Raw genomic sequence first — 18926 nt, forward strand, 5'->3', positions numbered from 1 at the left:
TTTCTGCTAGTGTGAGTTGATCGGAAATAGCTGTCGTGCCGATGCCACGTTTGGCAAGGACGGTCACACCTCTGTGCACCCTGCCGAATCAGACGCTGGGTGTGCCGCCATAACGTGCCAGATAATTGTATCAGCCCGATATGCGGTTGATTCATTGTTGCAACTGTATGCCCTATATACTAAAAAAATGCCCACCCCCTCCTGCTGCTGTTTTCCCATGACGGTTAAAAAACAACCCCTTTAGCCCAGGGACCCAATGTTAACCAAGTACAGATGCCCCCCTCCTCATGTTACATGCATTGGTAACAAGGTAGTGGTATGGGGGGGTTATTATCACATTATGGGTCTGTAGGCCCCTTGTGGCCCATCCAGAGGCTATTCTCTTCACCTGACCCTGATGGGGATCCTCTCAGGAACCTTTGCTATAAGGTATAAGTCAAGGGAGTCCTATGGAGTCCTTATCCCGGGCATTCAAATAGAAGAACGGAAACGTCTTCTGGACCAGAATCAAGCATGGTCCAGTGTTGCTGAATCTCTCGAACATGGGAAGTCCAGATGTTGTTAATGTTTTGGGTAAACCATGACGTTGCCATCCCTCACCACGTTCTGACCTTTTAAAAAACCCCATGCTTGGCATAGGCCATGAAATGTATGTCCTCTGAAGCCGGGCTTCTTATGAAAGATTGGGTGTCTCCTGGAAATGTTACTGACGCCTCCCAGATATGCAGCCGGTCGCTGTCAAATCATACCTGAAACGAAGAATCACTTCCACTTTCATTATCTGCTTCTCCTCCGTATCAGCTCCATTAATGAGGCCTCGCAGAGCCATTCTGCAAAATGGCGGAGCCTCTGCGCACACCCCTTCCCCTTAATAGCAGACGGATTCTCGGAGAAAGAGAGGCGCGGAACCTCTGTCTGCAATATTCTGGTCTCTTGGAGGACTTATGAAGAAGGGCAGAGCCATTGCTTGCTCCATGAGGACGGCCTCTCCCCCGGAAGCGCTCCGAGATGCCTGCTCAACTTCATACTGGGGTGAAGCGGACAAAGAAAGAAGAGGCAACAAAATGCAAATGAAAATTCTAAGTTCTTTATGTTTGTTTCGTTGCTGTCCTTATTTTCCAACATTTGCACGAATTAACGAAATGTAGAAAAATTTATAGAAATTAAAAAATAACCACGTGCCCCATCAATATGAAACTAAGGGAATATTCTGTGAATTGACCAACAAATATTAAAACACAATCAGGAAAAAACAAAACATACAAGTAAACACATTGTAACGCACCAACATCGTATTCACGGGTGTATCGTGATTTCCGACAGCATTCATTTTATGAGATCTCCACAGATTCTCGATAGTAATGAAGGTTAAGTATTTTGAAGGATATTGATGCCAAGTTACAAGCGCTCTGGGGAACTCTATTTCAGAAGCCATTCATAGATGGCCGTGACGCCTCGGCGCTGAGCGCCTGCTTTGTGTCAGAAGGAGGACTGCGAGCTCGTGATACATTGTCCCGCGGTCAGCGCTCGATGCGTAACAGGATTAACCAGGAAAGGAGTTTATCTTCATCAGATGACTCATGTCTCCAGCCAGAAGACTTTCCTAAGTGGCCAAACTCTTCGCTTAACAAAGGTAGCGTAATAAAAGATATATGAACTTTGTTTTAATATAAAGATGTTACCAGGAAGGGTTAATATGTAAAACACATTCACAATAGCACTATCACTGAAGCGGCCAATCACACGTATGCTATCACAACATCGGTGTTCAAATAACATACGTGTGATTGGCTTATTCTACCACAGTCGAGTGGGAGTTCTACTGAGCATGTGCAAGAAGCGTACTGCAGTACGCTTCCTGCTTTAGTAAAGGCAGGTGGGGGAGGAGCTAAATGAGACAGAAAATAACTAAATAATGCCTGCACCAATCTGCATGCAGCCAAATAGACATGGACTAAAAAAATGCCTTTAATATAATAAAAATAGGGCTGGCGTTTCTGCAGACACCAGCCGTACCTGCATCTAGTTGGGGGTCTCCACCACACCGGTCAAACCGGCACAGCCCCTAAGTGGTTTCCAAGAAACTAGACAGCTGTAATTGCAATTATTTTTGTATGAACGAATAATGTATAGTTTTGAGTTTACTTTCCTATCTTCTTACAGTAGCTTCCTGTTCAGCTTGTGCTCAGAGGGGGGTATGGAAATTCCTTCCCCCGAGTTGACTAAAAAAAAGATTCGGTGCCTCTTACCTTTTAAATACAGATTTAATTAGTTTCCTTCCTGTTTTTTTCCCCCCACAGGGCATGTAAAATGTCTGTGCTCTGGATAAATTGGTTAATTGTAGGTAAATATAAGTGAAATAATCAGTACGTACATAAGATAGATGATATATATAAAAAAGAGCAGCTGAAGGAAGTTTTAAGACTAATGAGCGCTACCATCTTGTGGACAGAAATGAAAATTGTAACCAAACCACTGCTCTTTTTATTCTAAAAAGGTCTTTTTGCGATAGATGACCTACACCCATGTTTGATATCGTCTCAGAAGACAAACATGTAAAAGCCAGTGACGTATCTGGCCTAGGGTGGCAGGACCATGGTGGAGGCAGCCTCTCTGATGCATAACAGGGACTCCTGCGGGATGCGGGTAGTCGGTCCCTCTGACATGGATGGGTGCTCCGCTGACCTCATGGGACACACGCCATTTTGGGAGGGGGAAGTGGGCAGTGTGTGAGGTGTGCCACAATGCTGCTCCCGCCACCCGGGGATCCCCCCAGTGACCCCCAACGGCTCTTCGCCTGGAGTCTCTAGGCTTCCCTGGTATGGCCACAAGTCAATGGACGTTACTGATCACCCCATCTGGCCCATTAACACTATGGATGGCTGGGCCAAGTGGACATGCCACGCTTCCTTTAAAAGTTGGATGACGGGATATGACATCATTTCCCAACGACCAGAAGTAAGAACAGCGGCGCATGCTAGGTTAGGCTTACGGCAAGTCAAGTACGCAAATGACGCATTCTCTAGCGTTTTATGCTTCTGGGTTGCTAATCATTTTTCCCCTTAATGATTAATTTATTTGTAATATTTAAAGACGCCGTTCCACCTACTCTAGAAAACGGAATACTTTCATAACTATGGCATTGGAAACGTCATCCAGACCCTTCCCCAAAATAATTGTTTAACCATGTAGGGTTATTCATAACATAATTTTTCAGGGAATTTTGAATTGCCATGTGACGCAAAGCCCACCATGATAGGCTGTTGCCATAGAAACTTAAAAAGATCACTCAAGGTCACAAGAATGTATTTTCTCCTTATCTTTCTCTGTCGTTCATTAGAAATGAAGTATTGTTGTGACCGTTTAACACTTACAGTTCTCACAATCCTGCGCTAGATTGCAAGCTCTGTTTCTGCGAAGAATGCTGTAGAATGCCGTGGATGATCTCCGTTATTCCTAATTCATAATTGAGGGTCATGAATGAGGGTGAAAAATGCAAAAAAAGCAGTCCTAAAATATAGAAAATATAATATGAAAGTACGTGAATAGATAGTACGGGGTTAAAAATCATTCTTGGATTGTAAGGTTGAAAGACACATTGAGACAGAGCTAATGCCTGCGATACAGAAAGAATGATCGTAACGAGGACGGAATCCTTTGGTCCTCGGGTAACGAGGAGGGCCGGTTACCAGCAGCAAATCACGAGGCAGTTGTGTGATGATGATGCTCTGACAGAGCGAGGACAAAAAAAAAGAGCTAATTTTACATGCTGGGAAGCAAGCGTTTCCACGTTCCAGATCACGGCCTCGCTGAACGGAGACAAAAGAGGAAAATCTGCTCTTCTACCGAGACTGAGCAACGAGGCGGCAGGAAACACGGCGGCGGCTTCGCTTTGATCACTTAACTCTGCTTTAACACAGGTGCTTGCGAAGGTAGACCATGTGGGCTGAAGGGTTCCTATCTGCATATACATATTCTATGTATGGGATGAGCTCCTATATGTATATGTGCATATAAGCTCCTATATGAAGTATAGACACACAGCCCCCCCCCCCCGAATATATACTTGTGCCCAGGTCATGTAGCATTTCCAAGTCAGATACCTCTTTAGTGATTTGAGAAGGGGGGCCGGCTCTTGGTCGCTAAATACAGACATTATATGCGTCCCGGTTCTTGCTTTTCTTCTGGCTGGCTTTTAAATATGGCACAGCGAAGGGGGGGGCAGGGGTGTGGAAACATTATAGCTCCACCCACTTCACTTTTGATCCACCTAAATATTTTTCCATGGGTCTGGGGGCATTGTATACCTAGGTGCGTCAACGGGGAAATACACTGTCTCCAGCGCCAATTATATTAAAATATACACGTGTAAAAGAAAAAATGTATAGAAATCCTGCCAATTGATTTTGATGTCTTTATCAAGAACCAACACAATGACAGCGGTTTTTATACAGCAATAAATTTAATATTCAGACAGAATATGTAAAAACCAGAGAAAAAGATCTCATAAATTCAAACTATATTCTTCAATGCAGAAATAAATCTCGTATTTATTATTATTGGGTTTAAAAATTTTATAGAAAAAAAAAACAAAAAAAAACAATGATCACAAAATGTTATCGCATTACAGATCAGGTGCCAAATTACAGAAGATAAAATGAACCAAGCAAATTATGTTAAACTGATTTGTTTTAATTTGCCCCCCCCCCTGCTGACAAGACAATCGAGGCTAGAAAATAGCTCTTTGGCTAGAGGTGGACTTTTCTGCAGAGAGGACCAGGGCACATGTAGTGATGTATGCACCAGGTCATTGTCATAAGCCCACGACATGTTATATGCCCTGAAAGCTTCCCCTGGGGCATCAGGACCAACCACAATCTATGCCTCAATAACCAAAAGAAATACCTCAGTACAATGTTTTAATTACATGTAACAGCGATATTCTTTGACTGCCCGGGGTTGATGTTGAACGTGTTCACGATGGAGGTTCATAGCGGCTCCTCGTTTGTTACATAGTAACATGTAAAGACATAAACGGTCAATCGTAGTATCAGTGCATCAAGGAGCCTTCAAAATAAGGCATAATAGGAGAAACCCCTTAAAGATCCAATCTGACATTAGCCACCTGACCATCAAATCGCATTAAAGTAAACACTTCAAGACAAGATTTTAATCTCAACGTTTAGGTAAAAGCCGCCCCATTGTCACTGGCAATGCACAAAGCTGATCAGTCACAGGATCCATCCTTCCAGCCGTCACGCCATCGCTCGTCCACTTTGGAACAGTCAAACTCCAACTTTCCCAGCTTTTTATTCACGTCGTTGTGTAACATACACATCCACTGGGACAACCTGTGTCTGCTGCTCGTGTCAGGCTGCGTGGTCTTTAACCTGTAAAAGAAAATCAAACGCACAGCGAAATTAAAATGCTCATTACCCCTCAGTAATGACGGCCGTACAGGTTTTGATCAATTGTAAGAGGGGGGAAACGGTGACGAAAACCAAATAAAAATGCAGAGCCCTCATTTTCGTTTGTTTCGTTGGGGGTCTCTCGTCGTTCTCGGACATTCGTATGGATTTTAATGAACAAGTCTGCTACACGTCTTTAAAAGCTTATTACACCCCTGGGTGGAAATGGTGTTTCTTTAACACCTGACATTGCAACCAAGCAATTTTTTTTGCACTTTCCTTTTAATGAACCACTGCATTTATTACCAAAGTCATGCTTTTCCGTTCTGTAATAAAGCAGAAGCATCTCAGGATGCGTACCTCTCTCTCAGGTCCTCCGCACACTCATCGCAGGGATAAAACTTGGAGAAGAGGCCGATGAAGCTTCTCATCTCCTGCTGCTGGTTGGTAGAGGGGTGATCTGGGTAATAAGCTGCCATCGTGTGTAAAAACGACCAGGTGTTTCTACCAAGCTCCTCCCGGTCTAAGGGGCACTCAGGGGGTCTTTCCTTATCTTCAATGTCAGCTTCCTTAAAGAAAGGAAAAAGAAGCATCAATCGTGCTGGAAGATCATACTCGTAGAAGGCTCTGACTACGATGACGTCTAAATGAGTCATATAAATTTCCAATGCCACAGAGGTCTCCTCTTTAGATGGAACCATTAATGCTGCCTAAAGAAAAGGTCTCTATAGAGTGTAGCCGGGCCTTCTTTACCTAATATATCGGTCCGTCTTACTTCGTATACAAGCTGTCCTCCCACCAGGAGACGGGCAAAGGACAAACTGCCCCCCCCCGAGCCGGGCACAGGACAAACTGCCCCCCCCGGAGACAGGCACAGGACAAACTGCCCCCCCGGAGACGGGCACAGGACAAACTGCCCCCCCCCCGGAGACGGGCACAGGACAAACTGCCCCCCGGAGACGGGCACAGGACAAACTAACCCCCCCCGGAGACGGGCACAGGACAAACTGCCACCTCCCCCCCCGGAGACAGGCACAGGACAAACTGCCACCTCCCCCCCCGGAGACGGGCACAGGACAAACTGCCACCTCCCCCCCGGAGACGGGCACAGGACAAACTGCCACCTCCCCCCCGGAGACGGGCACAGGACAAACTGAAACAACCCCCCCCCCCGGAGAGGGGCACAGGACAAACTGAAACAACCCCCCCCCCCCCGGAGACGGGCACAGGACAAACTGAAACAACCCCCCCGGAGACGGGCACAGGACAAACTGCCCCCCCCGGAGACGGGCACAGGACAAACTGCACCCCTGCCCAGGAGACGAGAAAGCACTGCCTCTACCCCCACCCCCGGTGACAGGGCACACTGCACCCCCACCGGTGACAGACAGGGGACGGGTTTATTATTTGACCTGGGCCGCCGTGCTCTCCTTCCTCTGCTGCCTCATCCAGCTCTTGAAGTCCACGCAGGCCCTACAGGGCTTTTTGGGGAGCCCCTCTTGTCCCCCCGCATGGCCGCTGCCTTCGGTCTTCACCCCGGGTATCTGGATAGGAAAGCCGCTGAAAGGATGCGGGGCTTGCCGGTTACTGGGCGCCGCCATCTTGGGAGCAGTGCATTCTGGGAGTGGCTTTCCCTGCCAGGAAGCCGACAGTGCCGGGAGTACCGCGGCGCATCTACCGGGCCGGGGCCGCGGCCACAGGGGGCTGATGACTAAAATCTGTAACAATTACATGATTTTATTATTTCTGCAAATATTAAATAATAAAACTGAAGAATAAGCCGCAAAATATTATAGAAATATATATCCAAATATATATATTTATATACCTATATATATATACACACACATGTTCTAAATATTTGGAGACATTTGTATTCAATATAACGAATAATATATTATATATATGTATGTATATATATATGTATGTATGTATGTAGATATATGTATATATATATATAAATGTGTATATAAATATATATACACACACATATATATATATATATATATATATACAGACCCACACATACACACACCTGGGAATCCCAGAATCCCAGGGTTTTTGCCCCAATCTCAGGGTGAAGGGGCAGATTCTTAGGGTCACACAGTCTGGAACTGACTCCTTACTATTCTGCACGGCTGTGATCATATAGTATGTATATACATATGTAAAGAATCTTCACAATGGGCTTTTAAAGGGTTAAATTTTGTCTCAGGGTAAGTGGCTTTAAAAAAAATACCGTGCCCCCCCATGCGATACGTACAGTTGGGGCCCTCCTACACACACATTCACATACTTATACACGCCGTAACATACATACCCTTACACAGTAACATACACGTACATAAATACATACACGTACTGACATGCACACCTGGGAACTGCCCTGAGACTCTGAGAGAAGTCCCGCTTCTCCACGTCGCGAGAGGGGGTCCTGACATGCCCCACTCTCCGCCCATTTCCCCCTTAAATGGGGGGGTGTCCCGCAACATCGGCAGGAACGCCCACTGAGGCCAGCGTGACTACCTGTGATGCCAGCAGGTAGTCCTGGCCACATCCTGCAGGTAGATGGAGCCGGTGTATGCACGCTGACAGTAACACGCTTAGGCACACTAACATACTTATTACGCACGCGCCCAGTTACATACATTAATACACGCGTTACCTATGGGAGGTTTCAGTTCATTCACTTGGTTTGTGTTGCATTTTTCGCTGCACAAGGAAATGAAAAATAATAATAATAATAAAAATGACGTCAATCGCATAAAACAATCCCTCTCCGTGGAGCTTCACGCAGTTCCTTGAAGTGAAACCGCTATGAAATGGTTCTCTAATGGGGGGGGGGGTTCAAATATTGATGCTGAAAAATTAAGAAATAAATCAGATTTCAAAAATGAAAGCCGGTGTCAATATTTAGGGATCGCAGTCTACATTATTATTATATTATTACCAGTATTATATATTTTTATTTAATTATTATTATATCTTATTATATATTATTATTATTATATATTATTATATATTAATATATTATTATATATTATTATATAATATAAGTTGACGGGTAAAACGTGGCGCGTCTTGTCATAGGGGAGGAAAAAACGCAATAACTGGTTCCTAAAGTGCAATTTGCGGCTGGACTTTAATCCGCCGAGGTTTCATTGAAGAATTGGTCATAAGTTCTAAAAATAGTTCAGTCAATTTACACCCGTTTTACTGATGAAGCATTTCCTTGTAGCCCTAAGCAGATATTTTAATTTAAAGAGGAAGTTATACCCGAAAAATATATGTTTCACCAATAAATTAAAAAAAACAACGCAGCTTGTTACAGCCATAATAATTGTCAGGCTTTTTAGCATAAAGGGACAGTTTAATGTCACCGGCAGAGTCTCCAAATAAGAACCCTTATTAAAGTACTCTGAGTAACCCTTTAAAAGGTTAAGGAAACAAAAACTGCCCTCCGTCTCCTCTCTAGTCCGACGAGTCTCATGGCTGATTGGCTGCTTGAGGTGGCCAATTAGTGGCAGAGAAGCACACTCATTGAAATCAATGGGATTGCTTTTCGTACAAGAGTATGCAGGTCGCAGGGGTCTCATGAAACATAGCCCATCAAGAATCCCCCGATGTGGTTCCAACAAGGACCTTGTGTACATTTTAAGGGACCCCTCAGCTATCATATACATTACAGGGACCCCTCAGTTATCATACACATTAAAGGGACCCCTTAGCTATCATATACATCTTATCCATCTCCTGAAGTTCTCTCCCTTCTCCTCAGACATCCTTACAAAGGCTGCCGGACCCAACCAACTTAACGATAGGGAAGAGGAATAACCATATCTATAACCATAACCGTATCTTAAAAAAACATGTTCATTGGTTGCTATGGTAACAAAACCACTTTTAAAGCATTGTCCCAGAATCTCTCTTTATTTTCTTAACCCAGAAACTTCACGCTAGGTGAAGTCACGTCTGTATTCTCTTTCGAGGGAGACAGCCCGGAAGCTGATACATTTTTACTTACTCGTGTAAATACTTGTTTGAGTCTTATTGTTTAAGAACAAATTATGTGGCTTTTCTTGTTTTTTTTTTCGAAGTTGTTTCCCTGTTTAAGTCATATTGATTAATGGTGCGTGACTAACTGAACGTGCTCTAGGTCTACATCCCAAAGTTTGCTCGTCTAGAAGCTTCCAAGATATTGCTTGGTCGCGAAATGCAAAACATGGCCTCATTACTTCCTTTAAGCGTGAATTGATGCACGAAGCTGCCTTCCAACAGAGGTGTTAAAGGGATGGCTCCTAAGACCCTCCAGAACCCTCGTCAAACCAGCACTTGAGCTACCTGACAATGAGTGCATCAGGTGCGTGCAGGCTGTAGGAGATATGTTTGGCCGAACACATGTCCTACAAGCCAAGGAGCTGGGGGTGATGGAAAGAGGCAGATGCATATGGGACCAAGGAGACCAAGTAAAAGCCCTCTGGAACAATTCACCCTGGAAGTCAAACCCAAGCTGGCGGCCCTGTAATATAACATCCCAAAACAACTGGATGTTGTCAGGATCAATGAAGACTTTTGAGTCTTCTTTGGTAGGGTGGAGAACATACGGTTAGAGAGTTGCTGCCTACCATCTTGCTCTGGACACCCCTGGACAATGAAAATACCAAAAAGTCCTCTGGAAGTGTCTAGAACTATGTGAAATGTGCTCCTACGAGAGTACCCTTGGACATTTCGAGCAGGGGGATGCTTCCCAAAATCTTCAAATCGCAGCGGAGGTCCTCCCTGGCCCTCAGTAGAAAATGAGATGACGCCGGGACCTCATCTGAAGAAGTGCTAGAGACTGCTGATTACATGGTGACATTTATTACGTCAGCCAATAACGTCTCCAAAAGTTTAATTATCTCACAGTCCCGGTTCTAGATTTTTTTTCTGGTCCTGGTTTAGTCCAACCAGGGTAGCGTCCTGCGAGCCTCCAGAGTCTCAGGGCAAATACCAAACCACATTTGTTTCTTATCACCAAGGTGGCCAATGTGTTGATCGCACGCTCTGTGATACAAGGAAATAAGACAGACTTTAGATCACAAAGGACAGCATCCTCAGCCTCCCTTCGTCAAACATCTATCACATTGTTATTGACAAGGAAATACAAAAATAAATAAATAAGCGGCCAGGGCCGTATTGTGCAATTCTGGAAGATATCTTCAAAAGCATGAAACAAGCTCACAATAAAAAAAGTTCACAAGGATGCCATTGTGTTTACATCGACTGGAGGTCTCCAAGAAAGAGCGATCTAGAACCTGAGGTTGGAAAGCCATGAATGGACACTTGTTAGACAGTAATGGATAGTCTGAGACCATCACACCTGAGATAAAGTGGGGTTTTTCCTAAAATCTTTCCCAAAAGTCAGAGCTGAAGGGGTCAGGTGTTCATGAGCGTAACTTTCAATAAATGTCTATTCTCTTATAGGAGTTTCAGCTATTTTTGGGGCAGACCTCACTGCTACCCCCACTAATTTATGAACTGGATGAAGCCATGTTGAGTTATAGTCTACTTTTTAGTACCATGTTTAGGGGCAGATTTCAGAACATGTGGAGCCGTGTTAATTCCAATGAACACCCGAGCAGAAGGCTGGTGATTATATTCTTCGGATTTAATTATTAAACTCCTGAATTAATATAGATATTACATTTAATGTAAGGGTCAGTGATTGGAACAAAAGAATGTATACATATATAAAATATATATATAATATTAATATTATTATATTAATATTATATATAAATATATATATATATATATATATTATACGTACTGTACACTACCATTCAAAAGTTTGGGGTCACAGCTGTTTTCAAGGAAATTTCTAGCTTGAATTTAATTGCTAAAAGGGGTTTTCTAACGACCAATTTGCCTTTTAAACTTAAACTTGGATTTGCGAACACAACGTGCCATTGGAACCAGGACTGGGAATAAAAAAAAATATGGAAATAGCTAAATATCATATTTCATGGTGCTCTTATTGTGGAAATGGCATTTTTTGTTCAGAATAGGGACAAAACCATGCAATTTTAAAGTATACTTGATGAATAAACAAGACCACATAGGTCTAAGTATCACTGTGGCCCGTGACCACTGAGAGAGCACTGGTATGGTCGGAATAATGATAATATTAATTTTACTACTAATAACAATAAATTATATTATTTTCAAATATTTAAATTATTATAATATATTTTATAATAATATATTTTAATAATATTTTGATATAAGTATGGAATTAACCAGTGTCATTTTTATTTAAATAAATTACAAAAAAAATAAGTTCTTTAATACACAGAAATCACTTTTACAGCAGAGAATAAACATGCCAAAAATGTTGTAGATCTCCTAAAAAGATTAGAGGTAAAAATATGCAACTTTGCTAAACAGTCTGCAAATCATTGAAAATTATTCCTTAGAGGTAAAAAGGTGCAAAACATTAAAAAAATTCAAAAAAGTCCTAATAACCCTTTAATGTTGAAAATGTTTTTCTGGGCTGTATCGCACATTCCAAAAACATTTCTTGGTCAAAATATGCAAATATCTTTGGCATGTCATGAAGTAAGAATGCCTCGTAAACAAACAGAATAATAGTTTTGGGGACGTGCCAGTATTTAAGTAACATCCCTTGCAGCAAGCTGCTTTTTGGAAGCCATGACATCAATAATGATGTCATTGTTTGGTTCCATCATGGCTTCTTTCTATCTGACATGCGAATGCGGCTAGAAAGGGAATTTGCACGTCCGTTCCAGATGTATTTAAGTTTTAATAAAAACTATCCCTCATGATTGTAAGCTTGCGAGCCGAGCCTCTCCACCTAATGTACCGGTTTGTTCCAGTCTGTCAATTCTCGTCTTGTCAGACCCCTTGAATATCTGTATTGTAAGAAGCGCTGCGCAAGTTGTTGGCGCGTATAATATTTAGAGAGGGTGTGTGTGTGTGTGCATGTATATATGTATGCATGGATGGATGTGTAAGTGTATGGCGTTAGAGTGCCTGTGTGTGTACACGTGTAAGTGTAAGGTGTTAGATAGTGTGTCTGTATGTATGTGTGTGTGTGTGCATGTATGTGCCAGTGCCCCTGACCATCATTACACCCACCCACATCATAATTCCTACCTACCGACCTCATCATATTCCTCCCCACCATCATCTCCATCCTTCCATGTCACACAAGCAGAAGGCACCGATAGGCTTAAATGTATTGTTGCCATTACAGCAGAAAAATCTGATTATTTTCTGTGTTTAAATTCTTTTAAATTAATATTGGCTTTTTTATGTTTATTAGCCTGAGATGTTGCAGTGCTTTGTTAACATTTTACCTGAGTTGATCGGTACACGTAAGACATGCGATATTATAGCCCGAGTAAGAATATTAGTAATATTATATATCCAATCAATATTTTTATATAATAAAGGAAAGATGACTCAAGCAACTGCAATTTAACATCACAAGCAGAATAGAAAGTCAGAAGTTTGTTCAAAATTTGTTGCAATATGTTGATCACATCTAAGTCTTTCCTAATCCCGGTAATACCGGCGTTACGTCGCCTCGGATAAACTTTCACAAACAATATCTTTTCAATCAGATGGTTAGAAAAAATTTGTTTTGTGCCGGAATGATTCGTATTTCTATCTAGTAGAACAAATCCGTCGCAAATTACAACAATAAGAAATCTGTAACTTTATTTTTTTTTAAATGTTGCCCGAAAGTTCTTGATATTTAACCCTTTGTAAACGGCTCCGTTCATTTAAATAGAAACGTTTAAGGAGTTACATAAAATTAGCAATACCAGTTTTTTTTTTTAAATATTTAAAATAATATATATAAATTTTATATTTATATATATTATTTTAAATATTAAAATACTATTTATATATATTATTTTATATATTATTTTAATATTTAAAATAATATATATAAATATAAAATAATAATTAAAATAAATAAACTAAATAAAATAAATAAATAAAAGAAAAGCACAAGATTCTCCAACCTCCAACGCATCATCAGTAGCCCCTGATTGCAAATAATAAAGTCACAATTTGGGTCCTTTTCCGCGATGTGGCCCCCTGTTCATGTGATGATGGCACGCGTTACGTTGGATGTCCTAATTGTAGTGTTGGGAAGACGCCAGCGGACCACAAGTAGGTGAGTAGACACGTTAAAGCTCCAGGTAAGTAAAATAAAATATTTATTTATTACTTACATGCTTAATGCTGTATGTAAAAAACAACAACTTTGGGCAGGGTAGGAAAGGAGAACACGGCTTTTAGCAAAGCAAGAGAGGAGGAATAAGCATGCTGATCCCAAGAACGGGCAATTAAGATGCTATCTACATAAAGCTAGTTTCTAATAATGTATATATATTCCTAATTTTAATACGTAAATCCTATTAGATGAGTTTATTTAGCGTATAGAGCCATACAATGTAGGGATCTGAAGTTATTTCCACCAAGGAACACGCTTGGAGAAGTCGGCTGCCATGTTCTACGGCGTCTATCTGGGGCAATCCCTTCACGGTGGACAACAAAAGCTTGTTTAGATAGGCAAAGTACGTTCAGACAATGAAAGTCAACATTGTAGCTAAAAAGGATCTTTGAACTCGTGCTACAATGTCAGCGTTTCAGGAAATAAACTCCAAATAAATGCTCTATCTACGGGGAAACGTTGGAATGCGTGGTTGTGACCGCCATGAAACAATGGCAATAAAGATTAGGTTATGCGATACGCAGTTACAATATCATGAATTCTTTTTATTGCACCGAATTGAAACTTCGAGATTGTTGGTTTCTTGTGAAATTAGTTGTTTATTTTCATCATGTATGTATTATATAGTACCAGCAGATTCTTGAGCAATCAGGGTTTTTTTTGTAGCGCCACTGATTTATGTTCCGGTTAAAAGGATAGATCCTTAATTCTATGGAGGATTGTGCCGAGTCGGCAGAGCCTCCATAGTTCGTGAGCTTCCCCAAAAGGTGGCGCTTCCTTGGGTTAGCGCCAAGGCAGATCACAACTTCTTGGGCCAACAGGGGAAGAGGACATCCCAAGATATTTTGGACCATGCTCTGGTTCCAAGTTTGTTGGAACAGTTTGGGGAAGACCCTTTTCTATACCAGCATGACTGTGGCCCAGCGCAAAAAGCAAGGTCCATAAGGACACGGTTGGATGAGTTGGAAGGACTTGACCGGCCGCACAGAGCCCCGACCTCAACCCCATCCAACACCTTTGGGATGAACCGGAATGGAGATTGCGAGCCGGGCGTCTCGTCCAACATCAGCGCCTGACCTCACAGACGCTCTACTGGATGAACGGGCAAAAATTACCACAGAAACTCCCCCAAAATCTTCCCATAAGAGTGGAAGCCATTATAGCTGCAAAGGGGGGGCCTGCTTGAGATTAATGTCTCTGTAATTAGAATGTGATGTCATCAACGATCCCTGTTGGTATAACGAGCAGCCGCCCCAATACTGTAAGTGCAGCCAACAGCTAAATATGCGCAGCCATAGGCTATGTTCTTACGCTCACGTAGCATGCGGACGGGCATACATCCAGCCGCTGCCCATGCAGATAAGGCTCTGTCCTCCAGCGGCCCACTGGGCACATGCCAGACAAAGCACGCCGATAATGTGAATAAATATTGTTGCCGTTTTGGACCTGGTGACTTTAGATAAAGCTTATCTAGATATTAGTGAACTATTTGAAAATGTCTCAAGTAGGAAACTGATTGTCGCGTTGCGATGTGTGAGGCCGGGCAATGGTAACAGAACGACCTGAGGCTGACGGTTACACGTTATACCCCAGCGGCCCTTTGTATTTCCGCGTTTACTGAAGGCATGTATTTGCAGGGTTGGGTTTGGAACGTGGGAATTTATACTTCTTTGTCTTTGCTTTTTACTTCTTACAATATGGCGCACTTCGGTTAAAAGAGAAATGTGCCTTCACCTCTTTTTAGGTTGCGCTCCCTATAACGGGTTAAATAGAGTGTTGTATTCTGGTAGGTGGCGCGTTAAAAAAATAAAGCCACCTACCTTAGGTAGAAGGTGCAGCTACAGAGCTGCAGCTGCCCTGATTCTTCTTTTGTGGTCCATAGTTTCTTGGCACTGATTGGCAACTTGAAGCAGCCAATAAGTGGCAGGATAGCATTTGCATTGAAATCAATGGGGGGGGTTTCTTTCCACCAACGCACACGGCGGCCTAAAAAGACCCCTACCCGCAGCTTTCATTGCGCCATTGTGCAGGGAGATGTGTTCGGCACTGAACATATCTAAGGGCTGGGGGGGGCAGTTGCATATAGGGGGATACCGCAGGACCCCCCCCATGCATTTGCAAAATGAACTCCATCGAATTGAAAGGGACTTTTAAAGCATTGAAGCGCATATGATGGTTAAGGTGTAAATAAATGTGCCTGCGCCAGATGCTGCTTTCCGGGGCATGGGGCATTTATTCTGAAGCTACGTTATAAATTAATAAACGGTGTTGCAATCCGTGATAACGTAGCAGTGGCTACGAGGATCTGCGTCTACCGGCCGGAAAAGGGCAATAAATTGTTTCGTACTCACTGATGAATGTGTCTTGTGACGAATGAAGAGTCACGGTTTGAAAGGCTAGAGGCGTCTAATAGAGAGAGAAAACCTTCTATTAAATGCTGCGGGAGATCAACAGATTTCGGGTTGATCAATGTAAAGGGGCAGTTTAATGTCCCTGACAGCCCCACCGTAGAAGAACGCAGATTAATGTACTCTGTGACCCTCTGTATTTTAATATGCATTCTTCAGAAAGGAAAAAAAAGTCTTGCCATTGATTGGCTGCTTCAAGCAGCCAATCGGTGGAAGGAGAGCCCTCCAATTGAAGTCAGTGAGGGCTCTTTTTGCACATGTATAAGGCCCCCGCCATATATATATATATCATGTGCATGGAGCGTGCACAGCAACCCTCTGGGGGTAAGGGAAAGGGGCAAATGCTTATGGGGCAAAGGCTTATGGGGCAAATACTTATGGGGAATTCTGCAGAATCTCGCCATACATTTTCAACTTGGGGACCACAACCGTTTAAAGGAACCATACAGCTACCATATATACAATAAACTAAGAATAAAGACTTCTTTATAAATCTATATCTTTTTAATGTACATTTTATGGGCACATGACATGTCACAGAGCTACGGCTCCAAAGCCACAGGTTGGATTTCTGCCCCCAGAGCACCTTCTGAGTTTGTTTCCGCAGTTACTCCGTCTCTGGTCCCTTTAATTTGTTATCAATGACACGATATACCTGGGAATCGCATCGACTCAAAGGTTATCTATAGTCCCTTTTTTTTCGGTTTTGACTCATTCGCCTCCCAGGAATGTCAACATTTTGCAACATTTGTCTGGGTGGATAAGTTAATATTTAATAATAAAAAAGATCATTAAAGATTCTTTGTATTATGCTGAATATTTGACGTGTATTATTAAAAATCTGCAATGGCAGCTGATCATCTCATTAAAGGTGATGATACGAAAGACCAAAGCTCTCCAAACCAAATTATTCATTACTTCTGGCCCGGAACACTGTGTTCATTGTCCTGCTGGCATCCTATGCAGGTCCAACCTCGGTGAATATGAGAATTTTGGCCAACATGATATAGGATTTGAAGCTCTCCTACGTGGAAATATTCTTTCTAAGACTATAACAGCAAAAATATAAAAATTTATTCCTAAATCATAGCTGCCAAGAGTCCTGAATTGACAGTCCTGAGAACTGGCATCTGTCCTGCGAAAATGTCTAAATGGTGCAGTGTGCATGGATTTGGTGAACGTGGGACATTCCACTGAGAGAATACAACGTAACATCATGGCTCCACCCACATTAACATACACACACTCTAACACCATGTATTGACACACACACACTCTAACACCATATGCTGACGCACACCCCAAATGGGGCATGAAATCACAACACCCACATCGGCCAAGCCTTGCGTGACATCATGTGACACAAAAGCATTGACAGGCAGGCCCATTGGACAGTGTGTTGGTGTGTCAGTGTGTTAGCGTGAGTTTGCATGTGTAAGTGTGTGTTAGCATTAGTGTGTGTGTGTTTGCACGAGTGTGTAAATATTGTATGTGTTTGAGGGACTATGTGTCAGCACGAGTGTGTGCTAGCATGAATGTGTAAGTGTTAGCATGAGTGTGTGCTAGCATGAATGTGTGCTAGCATGAGTGGTATGTGTGCATGTGTGGTAGCATGAGTGTGTAAGTCTCTGTGTTTAGCATGAGCATGTATGTAAGTATGTGTTAGTGTGAATGTGTGTATGTAAGTAGTTCTACTAGTGTGTATGTAGTTACTGGGAGTAAGGCACGGGACTGCTTGCCTTTGCCTGTCCCCCGGGCCAGAAGGTGCCAACGCTTAAAGGGCACATACAGTAAATCTCTGTGTGAAAGACATAATGGAGGCAGCAAACACTCGATCAGATCATACTAGAAGGTGAATCAGAACAAAATGTTCTATTTCCTCCATTCAGCTGTACGACGGGGATCGATAGAGGTACGTCTGCTTTCTTATTGAAATGATGTAATCTTTGTGCTAATGACTTATCGGTGATAACAGATTGGGAAATATTGTGGCTATTCACTATAGTTTAACAATACATTATCGTCAGTGAAACAGTCCATGATATTGATGGTTCAATGAACGGGCGAGATTTCCTATTGGTAAAGTGGGTGGCTCATTGGGGAAGGCGTGTCTTCTGTTTCAGACCTTGAGCAATATATTTAAAATTAAGTGAATACATTTTTTTTCCACAATATTTAAATTTTCATTTGGCTCAAAGATTATCTGTAAAAAAAGTCCTGTTTTGTAAAAAAAATGAGATGCTGATACTCATCTGATGTACACACACACACCCATACACGTACACATACACACTCTCTCCCATACACACACACACACACACATACACGTACACATACACACTCTCTCCCATACACATACACACCCATACACGTACACATACACACTCTCTCCCATACACATACACTCCCATAAATGTACACATACACACCCTCTCCCATACACATACACACCCATACACGTACACATACACACTCTCTCCCATACACACACACCCATACACGTACACACACACACACCCTCTCCCATACACATACACACCCATACACGTACACATACACACACCCTCTCCCATTCCCATACATATACATTAACGTTTACCCATACACTCACTTCTGCCTCCTACGTTGCCCCCCTCCACAGCCTCCAAATTTCCACCTCTCCACAGCCTCTTATTTCTCCCTTTTAGCAGTTTTTTCAACCTCCCGCGCAGGGGCTCTATCGTGCGATGTCAGAATGATGACACTCACACACACAGATACTCATGCTAACACACACACTGAGACACTCACATTCAGACACACACATACACCCAGAAAATCATGCTAACATATATACGCTCAGACACTCATACCAACATACCC

General features: G+C 42.5%; 1 protein-coding gene across 1 annotated transcript; it reads right to left on the reverse strand.

Moving 5' to 3' along the window:
- Window positions 1-5155: 5155 nt before the first annotated feature.
- GFER (growth factor, augmenter of liver regeneration) lies at window positions 5156-10720 on the reverse strand. The gene is made up of 5 exons (XM_053472021.1): window positions 10666-10720; window positions 10118-10245; window positions 6821-7126; window positions 5769-5977; window positions 5156-5390 (listed from the first exon to the last, which is right to left on the reverse strand). The coding sequence occupies exons 1-5, from the start codon at window positions 10718-10720 to the stop codon at window positions 5228-5230; spliced, it is 861 nt and encodes a 286-aa protein (XP_053327996.1). The 3' UTR covers window positions 5156-5227.
- Between the last annotated feature and the right edge of the window lie 8206 nt (window positions 10721-18926).

This window comes from Spea bombifrons, chromosome 7 (assembly GCF_027358695.1).
Source record: "Spea bombifrons isolate aSpeBom1 chromosome 7, aSpeBom1.2.pri, whole genome shotgun sequence".
Taxonomy (NCBI): Eukaryota; Metazoa; Chordata; class Amphibia; order Anura; family Pelobatidae; genus Spea; species Spea bombifrons.

Coding starts and splice junctions, on each gene's coding strand:
- GFER (XM_053472021.1), bottom strand. CDS start 10,720: ATGGCTTTCCAACCTCAGGTTCTAGATCGCTCTTTCTTGGAGACCTCC. Junction 10,246..10,665: donor CTTGGAGACCTCCAGTCGAT/GTAAACACAATG, acceptor TGTAATCAGCAG/TCTCTAGCACTTCTTCAGAT. Junction 5,978..6,820: donor AGGAGAGCACGGCGGCCCAG/GTCAAATAATAA, acceptor CCTTTCTTTAAG/GAAGCTGACATTGAAGATAA.